This window comes from Equus caballus, chromosome 9, assembly GCF_041296265.1.
Source record: "Equus caballus isolate H_3958 breed thoroughbred chromosome 9, TB-T2T, whole genome shotgun sequence".
NCBI lineage: Eukaryota > Metazoa > Chordata > Mammalia > Perissodactyla > Equidae > Equus > Equus caballus.
Genome location: NC_091692.1, coordinates 6,518,397 through 6,528,921, shown reverse-complemented (window position 1 = coordinate 6,528,921; position 10,525 = coordinate 6,518,397). Strand labels below are relative to the sequence as shown.

The window sequence follows — 10,525 nt, the reverse complement described above, 5'->3', positions numbered from 1 at the left end:
CCCCCGGAGTTTTAGTTTGGAAATCGAACTTGCTGGGACACGTCCACCCACCTTGCACCTTCGGATAACATCGTCTGATTCAACTTAGACTCACGCTGCGTCCACCAAACCACCGATTGATCAATTGCTGCCACCCAAGCCCAGCGAGGGCTCATTCATTCCTTGGGGTGTTCTGAATGCAAAAAGGGCGGCGGCTGGATGGCGAAACGGTGGGGCCCGGGTGAAGCGGGACGCCCTTCCGGCTTCCCGGCGTACGGAGGCGCCGAAAGGTGCTGGAGGCGTCGGCCGGGCCCGCGTGGGCGCGCCGGGTGAGGCCGGGCTCGCCGGCGGCCCCGGCGGAGCCTCGCGTCCTGCAGGCGGAGCCCCCGGGAGCCCAGCCCTGAGGGCGCGCGGGGGGCGGGGAGGGGCGGGGACCGGGCGGTGCGCGCCTCCCATTGGCTCCCCGGCTCCTTCCCGCCTCTCATTGGCTGCTCGGCCCGGCCCGCGCGTGCGCCGCCTTTATAAAGCAGCTGCGGCTGCCGGGAGATCGCACGCCACGCTCCTTGCCTGGGTCTCCGCTCTGCTGCATCTGCACCCCGGCGGCGCCCACCATGGCCACCATTGAGCAGCTGGTAGGAAGATGGCGCTTGGTGGAGAGCAAAGGCTTTGACGAATACATGAAGGAAGTAGGTGAGGGATCCGGCCCTGCGGCGCCTGTAACGTGGCGTGCATGTGTCTGCCCCTAGGTCACCTTCACCGTGCTGGGCGCAGGGTCCGGGCACGCTCGGTCGCCTCCCGCCCACCTCTTGGCCCCTCTGCCGCCCTCCATCCCTCGCCACGCGGCGCTGGTTGCCGCTCTGCGCTGCACGGCGCGGACACGCAGCCCGGCCCGGGATTCCAAGATGTGCCGGCTGGTGGTCCCCCCAGCGCACTGCTCCTGTCCCCCAACCCACGTGGCCGCCGCCGCCCTGCTTCCTGCCCTAGCGCCTTCACCCTTTCCTTCGAGCCCCTCCACGCAGCGCCTTTCGCTCTCCCGTTTGCTTTCCCACCACCCATCATCCCTCCTGCCACCATGCCGCCTCTCCCACTGGGCCCCTCGCGGCTGCACCCGCACTGCTGCATCTTTTGTTCCTGGATGGCGCGTGGGTCCCGCTCGCTCCCTTCCACAGGGACGCGGTGCCGGGGCGCGGTTTCCAGCAGAAACCCTAGAGGGTCCGAAGGGCTACAGCGTCCCCTTTCATTCCGCTCTCCGTCCCATCTCCTCCACCCCCAGGGCCTCCGCCCGCCATCACCGGGCGAGCCGGCCCCTTTGGGTTGGTGCAGATCCCCGGGGCGCCTCGGCGCATCCTCACCCTTGAGCCCCAGAGGGGTCTCAGACGCGTGGCGCCGGCAGCGCTGACCTGCTCCTGACATTGCCCCGCCGGGGACTGCAGTGGGCGGGTGGCCTGTGGGAGGAGCGCTAGGAGGCCACCTGTGCCTGGGGGTGGCAGTGCGCTGCTGTGTCTTGAGCGTGAGGGGCAAAGAGGTAGTGAGTGGACTTGTTTGGAAAACCGCCTTCAGAAACAGCTGGCCCTTCCGCGGCTGCCTTCTAACTGCATGCGAGATGGGCGTGGTCCTGCAGCGGGCGCCTGACTTCTGACCTTCCGGAGGAGAATGAGTCCCTAAGAGAAGATTCAAGATTTCTCTCTCACTCAAAACTGTGCTTTATTTTTCTGTTATTGTCCTTTCCTAAGCCGGTGACAACGATTGCATGCTGCTTGAGACAGTGGGCAGATTAGCAAACAAAAATGGACCTTTGTCACAGGCCCCTAGGAAGTGGGATGGCGTAGCATCGCATGGGTCCTGTCTGGAAGGGGCCTTCCAGCCCTAAACAGCTGGGACTATGAGGGTGCTTTAGAAACCAACATCCCACATCCCACACACCATCCCACATGGCTGTGCTCTGGTGCACAGATTACCACGAAGACTCTGTTGAAACCTGGTCTCTCAGGCACTTCAGAAACACTCCTTCATTAGCCTTTATGCGAGACAGTGACTGGTTAGGGCTGGTTCTCTGGTGAATTTTGAGTGTATTTAGGCTACTGTGAGGAAAACTGGAAGGCAGTGTTTCTCTTTTTTTCACTGTAAGCCTGGATCCAGACGACTCTGGAAAAAGCTGATGACTGCGCTCATATCCAAGAAATGTAGCATCCGTGTGTTCACCTGTGTGAGCACCAAATAGAGAATGCTGTCTTGTCCGTTGAAAATGAATGTGTTTATGGGATGGCTGGTTTCCAGGGTTCTGGTGTCAGGAGTGTTGTCAAGGCAAAATTCGTTAGAGATTAATCTGTTTATTTATCCCAAGTGGAAATAATGACTCAACCAACAACACAAGGCACCAGCCCTGAGCTGGCGAAAGAAAAGGCTCCAAGGGGACACTGGGTGTTCTTGTCAAGCCAGTCACTCTGCTTAGGTGGTAGTTTCCTCATTTGTGAAACTGACAGTTGGCTTAGGATCTAAGTTTCCTTCTAGATATTAACACCAAGGGGAAATACACAGATTATAAATTAAACATGATATCAATATAGTAATTGAGTTACGCAGCTATGAAATGTTCTCTGTGATGGAGGGTGAGATTTTTTCCATATATTGCCATCCGGATTGTGCTGTTAACTTTTCAAACCTTGTGCTATGTGGGTATCTCAGGGTCGATTTCTGTTTGGTGTAGTCTATTAATCAAGTATTTATCCAGGGCCTTTTATGTGCCAGACCGTGTGCTGGAGTCATCTCATCCATGGTGGGCAGAATTGAGAAATCCATTTGAGAAGTCTGGATTTCTTCCCTGACTTTCTGATGGCCAGCATAGCACGGTGGCCAAGAGCTGAGGTTTGGAGCCAAATTGCCTGCACTGTTGGCTTGCAGCTCTGTCACTTCCTAGCCGAATGAGCTTGGCTAAGTGACTTCAGTGCCTCACTCTTTTACCTGTAAAATGGAGGCAGTGCTGGCCACCTTTGACAGGGTGGTTGTTGCAAGGCTTCCATGAATTAGCATATGTCGAGTGCTGGCATGTGGTGAGCACTGGATATGTGTTTACAATAGTTATTGATAAGTGAAGATATGCACAGCATAGCAGTTATAGTTGAATGACTACTCCTGTTACGTGAACTATAACTCTGGTCTTCCTGTTATCTAACGTGATATAACATTACACAGGAGTGGGAATGGCTCTGCGGAAAATGGGTGCAATGGCCAAACCAGATTGTATCATCACTTCTGACGGCAAAAACCTCACCATAAAAACCGAGAGCACTTTGAAAACAACGCAGTTTTCATGTAACCTGGGAGAGAAGTTTGAAGAAACTACAGCTGATGGCAGAAAAACTCAGGTCAGTCATACTTATAAAATCATGGAAGCTTCTAGAATGATAGATGGTATTAATAACAGTCTTACTGTTTACAGGCAAGAACATAATGAAAAAGTGTCAAGTTATTTTATGAATTGAGCTTTGACCAATTAATGAAGGTTCTAGGTTCATAACTTTCTCTGTTTTGTAAAAATATTTTAAGGACCACGAGAGAGAAAGAGTGTCTCATATGTGCGTCTAGATTGAAAAGCATAAACTATTATGAATAAGATCAGTATGGGTTAATGAAATAGAACAGAAAGGAGAAGATGAAAAAATGTTGATTGAGGAGGTTATGAGTCATGGAAACTTGCTTGTAGTGTATTTTGAAAGATTAAGAAGTGTGCTTTATTTTTGCAGACTGTCTGCAACTTTACAGACGGCGCATTGGTTCAACATCAGGAATGGGATGGGAAGGAAAGCACAATAACGAGAAAATTGCAAGATGGGAAATTAGTGGTGGTAAGTGCCAAACAACTTATGTGTTCTTGGGTTCTTTTTTATATTCATAGTTCACATAACTGTTCTATATCACTGATCATGAAGAGGAGGACTACATGTGAAAGAAAAAAATTCGAAATAACAAGTCAAATACTAGAACACTAATAACTAAGAAAGCCCTTTGTGGGGCTAGAGAGGTGAGATGGTGAAGCAGAGGATGTCAACTAGACGGAGCTGGGTGTCATCCATCCTCAGCTGTTACATTACAGTATAATCTTGGGCAAGCCACCAAAGTGCCCTCTTGCGCATACATTTTCCCCTTTCTTTGAAATGAATAATATTTGCCAAGACCAAATGAATAATTTAGATAGCGCAAATCAGTACTTTAAGTTTCAGTAAAGCGCAGTCACATCTTAAGCAAAATAACAGGTTCTAGCTTTTCAAACCCAGGAATCCTGAAACCCATTTTCTTCATCTGTGAAGTACGTTAGAGGTTTGTAGGATTCTGATCCTAGCATTTAACCAGCACCATTGCTCTGGGGTGCAAGAGTACTCTAACTCTAATGTCGTTCTGTGTCCTAGGAGTGCGTCATGAACAATGTCACCTGTACTCGGGTCTATGAAAAAGTGGAGTAAGAATGCCAGCATCATTTTGGACAGGAATTAGCTGCGAGGATGAACAAGCTCAGTTCAATGAGCAAATCTTCATACTGCTGCTTTTTTTTCATTACTGTGTGCGATTATCTTTATCACAAACATTTTGCATGCAACTGTTTCAAAGTGTTGGTTTAATTAGGATTATCTCTTTGGTTAGTAAATAAATGTGTTTGTGCTATACCAGTGTTGCCTGCTTTTTTTTTTAACTTTATAGGAAATGAGTGATGAGTTTTAATAACTATGAGTTGAATAGGTTCTCGGGTAGTCTTAAGGGTACTATATTGAGATTATGTTTTAGTAATTTATTTGTAGAGCTACTTCTGTGGCAAATACACTGCCAATCAGTTAGGCTTGCCCCGTACTATTTGAACTCAAGAATCTTACATTTCTGGGAGACACTGCTCTCATTAAGAAATAAGTACATAAACTTAATAATTTAAGTATTAGAGTAAGGATTAAATTGCCGTCATTGACTAATATCATACTTTTAATGGTGCACTTATAACTATTATTCAAGAATTCAGCAATCAAAAATTCATTTAATAAACTTTCTGAGAACCTATGTGCCAGGCAGTGTTCTAGAGGTTGAGGTATGTCTGAACACAAGGACAAATCATTTCCCTCACTGTGAGAAGAAGAAACACTCCTAGCTTTGGAAGAACACGATGTACTCATTAACCAAAGCCGTGGAAGTAGGACAGCTCTAAACAACTTCTTGTGTTTATATAAATAACTAGCTTTCTAGTGAACTCCTGTTCATTTCTTGAACCCAAATACAAATACGTGCAGTTCATACTTGGAGAAATAGCTTGTAGGCACTGGGTTAAAGCTTTGTGTGCATGATCCTCAGAGCAAAACTTAGAGGAGCTGGTGCCATTCTCTTTATTCTGAAACCAAGAAAACAGGTTTTTGACCGTCAACCTGTTCAAGGACGTAGGAAGTAGAGCTGGATTGGGAATCGACATATCGAGTCCAATCAATGGCTGTTCAATCATTCTGCAAAGCTGCGTCTTCTCAACTTGTATAAAGATCCTGGTCTAAAGCTGCTAAATGCAGTAACAGACTTTTCTAAAAACACTATGCGCTGTAATCTTAGTCGGTAAGAATCTTGAGAATTACCAAAGTCAGCCATCAGTAAAAGTTCGACTAACTGATGCTCTCGCCCTGTGTGACAACACAGGATGTAGCCATGAGCCGCATGTGGCTGTTGGACACTTGAAATCTGGCTTGTCTGAACTGAGATATGCTGTAAGTAAAATACATAGAATTTCAAAGACTTGATACAAAAAAATGCCTCCTTTTTTATATTATTACATGTTGAAATAACTTTTGGATATAGTTGGTGACCTATTATATATTAATCAAATTAGTTTTCTCTGTTTCTTAACCTTTTTTAATGTGGCTAGGAAAATTTTTAAGATTACCTGTGCTGGCATTTTTGTGTCCCTATTTTTTTATTGGACAGTGCTCCTCTAGACTTCTCTTTCTATTTGAATTTCCATCTTGCTTATTTTAGTCTCCATGCTAGAGTTCCTCTTTCATCCTCTTTTCCCACTTTAATAATAGTGTACATTTATCTGACTTCCTGAACTAAACACGGGGCCAAGTACTTCAAGAGTTTCGTAATTCTCAGAACCACCCTAGATGATGCGTGTTAACTATTTTTTTCTGCATTATTTAAATGAGGAAACTAAGGCTCAGAGTCTAGATAATGGTACCTAGCCACACAGCGGTGCAAGTCAGAACAGATTGGAGCCCAAGTTCATCTGACTGTAAAACCCGTACTGCTGGCCAGCATGTTCTAACGCCTAGACTGCTTCAGTTTATGGACTGTGGAGTATCACTCGAGGGACACTAGGCCCGTGTTCCTTTCATGGGGTAACTGTTGACATTTTGGGTGAGAGAACAAAATGCTCATGGCACCCGTCGGTCTACCCCAAATTCTCCATACATTTTCAGATGTCCTTTAAGGGTATGGTACCATCCTTAGTTGAGAACCACTGGGTGAGCAAATGTATCTCATTCTTATGTTACCTGGTGTCAGTTAAGGCCTTCTTTCTGCTAAGCAGCCCTTTCATATCGATTGACTCTTCATCAAAAGATATAAACAAGCGCCTTCATTGAATATTTTTATTTTCTTTTTAACTGGTGGTATGCTGGACAATGTCTTCTGTTTGGTTCTGCAACACACAGGATCTCTTGGGAGTTTCCCTTTTACCCCAGATCTCTCAGCTCTCCTGTCTTCTTTCCTATTCTTTAACACTTTGTTGCTGATAAGCTACCGGCCATTTCCCCCTGGACGTCATGTTAAATTTCAAACCAGTTTAATCTTTCTAAAATAGAGCGTGATGATTTAAGTGCTTGGGCTTTGGAAGCAGACGGTCCTGGAATCCATTTCTGTCTCTCTACCCTTTAAGAATGATGTGACAGGGCAAGTTACTTAACTTCTGAACCCTACTTACCTCCTTTGTAAAAAGATGCAACATTGCCTGACTCATAGAGTTGTTTAAATATTAGATGAAATAATGTGCGCAAAGCAAGTAGCACAGGACCCAGCACATAGGAAAAGCTTAACGTCTCCCCAGTCCTGCCCAATGGAACTCTCTGTAGTGATGGGAATGGTCTGTAACATCTGCAAATACGGTGGCCACCAGCCACATGTGGGTGGATATTAAGCCCTTGAAATGTGGTGAAGTGCAACCAAGGAACTAAATTTTTAATTTATTTAACTTTCGTTAATTAAGATGTAAGTTGAGATACCTACCCATGGTTAGTGACTGCTGTTTTGGACAGCACAGGATGCTAACCACACGTTTTCCAAAATCAAACTTCTTATTTTTGATTTCAAACCTACTCCTCTTGTAGTATTCACCATCTCGATCCATAGGAATGTCATTTTTCCAGTTCCCAGGCTAAAGGCCTTAGAGTCATCTTTAACACCCATCTTTCTTTCCCATGCCGTATCTAATCCATTAGCAAATTATTTCAGCTTTGCCCTCAGAATGTATTTAGAATTCAATTACTTTTCCCCTCTTCCACAGATACCACCCTGGTTCAGACACCACCGCAGTCTCTCCTCTGCCCTCTGTATTTGCATTTTTATTCTCCCAGAGCTATTATTTTAAAAAACAGGTTAAAATATGTGCTCCTCTGTTGAGAACCCTCCACTGGCTTCTCATTTCACTCACAGTAGAAGCCAAATTCTTTGCAGAGGTCTTATCTGATCTTCCTGTGTCCCCCCACCTCCCCACACCCCCTCCTAATTTCTTCGCCTGCCACTCTCCTCTCAAACATTTCCCTCTAGCCGCTAGCCATTGCTGACGTGTGTGCTCCTGCCTCAGGGCCTTTGCACCTCCTGTTTTCTCTGCCTGTAACAATCTTCTCTCAGCAATCTGCAGGCTGGGCTTTCTCAGCTTTCTCACTTCCTTCATTTCTCAAATGTCACCCTGGCAGTGAGTCATTCCTAGACCACATTGTGCATAATAGCTGCCACCCTTCCCCCGTATTCTCTATTCCCCTCTGCTGCCCTGACCTTATCACCAATACTTTGCTTGGTTTTTTGTGTTTTGCAAAATGGTTTGGTTATTTCTTGTCCCTCCCACTGTAAAGTAAGCTCTGTGAAGAAGGGACTTGATTTTCACAATGTTCTCTCTCCATCGTTCGATTAGGAAACAACATTAGGAAACCCACAGAAGATGCTCAATAAATATTTGTTTATTTAACTACAAGTAAGATGGTTTAACATAAACCATCACCAAAGGAGGAAATGTACAGATGACCGATGGCTGAACTTTTGGATTATGTCCTCAAGCTCTGCGAAGGCATCAACCGTTCCTGCCTAATGGTATCTGAGCCTAAGGATGAATGGCCGGGGTGAATGACCTCTGTAGTGTCTGTAGGCAGGAGGAGGCTTCTTTATATGCGAGTATAATTAAGTTGATTTATGGTTAGCTTATTCAGTGGTCTCCTGAGTCTTAATCTCTTCGACTGTTTTATCAAAATTCTGGCATTTGAAATTGTCCTACGACCATAAATAGATGGAGAACCATCTTTTTAGCAGCTAGATTTTAATGCTGCCAGTTCAACTTATGCTATTACTCAATTCTTGCTGCTTATTAATCAGTGATTATTAACGTCTATTGTACTTTAAATTCACTTTTAAGTTTATGAGAGTAATTCTAGCTTTTCCCTGGGTTTCGCATCCTCACTGTTCTCCTTTCTTAGCATTGCCCTCGTAGAGTTCCCTGCCATTTGGTGGGTGGGTCATGTGTGATGTCTATCCGGAAGAGCTGATGAAGCTGGTGAACGGCTTTCAAAGCTGAATGACACGTGTCTGGAAATATTGTGAAAGGCAGGGAGGTATGACATGTCACCAGTCCCACAGCGACTGGAAAGTAACTGAAGTCTTATGACATCTAGTCTGTCAGGCTCTGTCACCAGATCATAAGTTTTGACTGAAATAAAGAGTCCAGGAGACATGAGTGAAGGAGTTTATTCAATAATCAGCGTGAGGAGTTCGAACCCCAGGAAAACAGTTCAAGAGCGCTCTGATGGAGCTGCTTCCGGGTGAGTGAGGTTAAGCACAGCTTACGTCTCTTTCACAGACAGTGCACGTGCAGGGAAGAGGAAAAGAAAAAAAACTTACAACTAGATTTCGTATAGGTCAAGAAAAAGAGATAAAGTGCGTCTGGGCTTTTCTCTAGATTATATATTGAAAGTAACACAAACAGGAATTTCTTGGTTACACATCAAACAAGTTCAGAGATGCTGACGTTATCTATCTGCGGAGGGAGGCAAGGACCAGGGTCATTAGTTATTCCCTCAGTCTCCAAGAAATGCAGCTGGGGAGTGTGAGCACGAGGTCCCCCCTTATCTCTCCCTGCTGTGGATCTGTCCAGCTGGCGTCTTCAGTCTTGAGGTGTGGGGTTCAAGGTCATTCTGACCCAGGCTGAAGGTGCTTCACAGCACGGCATGGATTTTATTGCACTGACTTAAAGCCTGTGCCGTTTGCTTGCTAGATTCACCAGGTAGACCAGGGAGAGGGGTCCCCAAAATCTGTCCACATAAGTGAACATTTGCTTAGGCTCAAGTCTCTCCTCCTCTCATACCTCCTTCTCCCACACTGCACACTTCAAAAATGTCTGAAAAAAGAATCATAACGTTTTTGAAAGAGCACTTTTTTAAAGTGCTGGTGACACATGCTGTGGTGAACAAGATAGAGCAGGTCGGGGTCCTTTTTCATGAAACTGACATTCTAGTGTGAGAAGACAGGACATACACAATGAAAACAAGTGGCATCAAGTGATAAACGCAGCAAGAAAAATAACTAAACCAAGTCGTGTGATAATGAGAGAGTCGGTTTGAAGCTGCTTTATGTGGATGGTTGGGAAGACCTCTCAGAGAAGGTAATGTTTGAACTGAGACCTTAATAACGAGCAGAAAGCAGGCAAGTCACGTTGAGGGGCACAGCGTTCTAGGCAGACAGGCGTGGAGACAGGCAGAGTGGCAGAGTGACAGAAGCTTCTTGAAATAGGAGCAACATGGGACAAGAAGGCGTCTGAGATTAGGGTGGGAAATAGAACCTGTGGACCTGGGAGCTGCTAGTGAGGGGTCTGGGTTGATCTGAGGGTCGAGGGAGACCATGGAGGGTCTCGAGTAGGAAATGACAGATGACTTTGAAAAAAATACCCTAGTTTCACTTTCAGTATGGAAAATTTATATTTGGAATAACTTACTAAAAACAAGTGAAAATACTGGACAAAATATTTTTTAAAAGTTCCTTAAAGTGACAAAGAGCTAAACCGTGAGGAATTACATGGCCTAGATCTGGGACTGCAGGGAGCCAAATCCAACTGACAGGGCTGGTGTCGCCCTGGAACATTTATTTGTGGGTCCAGAAGAAGAGGCAGAAAGGTGAGCTGTGCTTGAGGCCACAGAGGAAATGACTGGCCTTTGTCTGATGGTAGATGGACTGATTTCATCTTCTAATGTCTTAGAAAAAGCGTCCCTAATAGTTGAAAATTTAATTATGAGGATGTTCATCAGCATGCTCTTTACACTAGCAC

General features: G+C 45.7%; 1 protein-coding gene across 1 annotated transcript; it reads left to right on the top strand.

Annotated features, from left to right (window-relative positions):
- Nucleotides 1-461: 461 nt before the first annotated feature.
- On the top strand, nt 462-4,640 carry FABP5 (fatty acid binding protein 5). Its single transcript, XM_001489456.6, has 4 exons — nt 462-669; nt 3,172-3,344; nt 3,723-3,824; nt 4,386-4,640. The coding sequence occupies exons 1-4, from the start codon at nt 591-593 to the stop codon at nt 4,437-4,439; spliced, it is 408 nt and encodes a 135-aa protein (XP_001489506.1). The 5' UTR covers nt 462-590; the 3' UTR covers nt 4,440-4,640.
- Nucleotides 4,641-10,525: the final 5,885 nt, after the last annotated feature.

Bases quoted from the DNA above. Each gene is read 5' to 3' on its own strand.
- FABP5 (XM_001489456.6), top strand. From the start codon at position 591: ATGGCCACCATTGAGCAGCTGGTAGGAAGATGGCGCTTGGTGGAGAGC. The intron at 670-3,171 runs GTGAGGGATCCG...AACATTACACAG, and splicing joins CGAATACATGAAGGAAGTAG to GAGTGGGAATGGCTCTGCGG. The intron at 3,345-3,722 runs GTCAGTCATACT...TTATTTTTGCAG, and splicing joins CTGATGGCAGAAAAACTCAG to ACTGTCTGCAACTTTACAGA.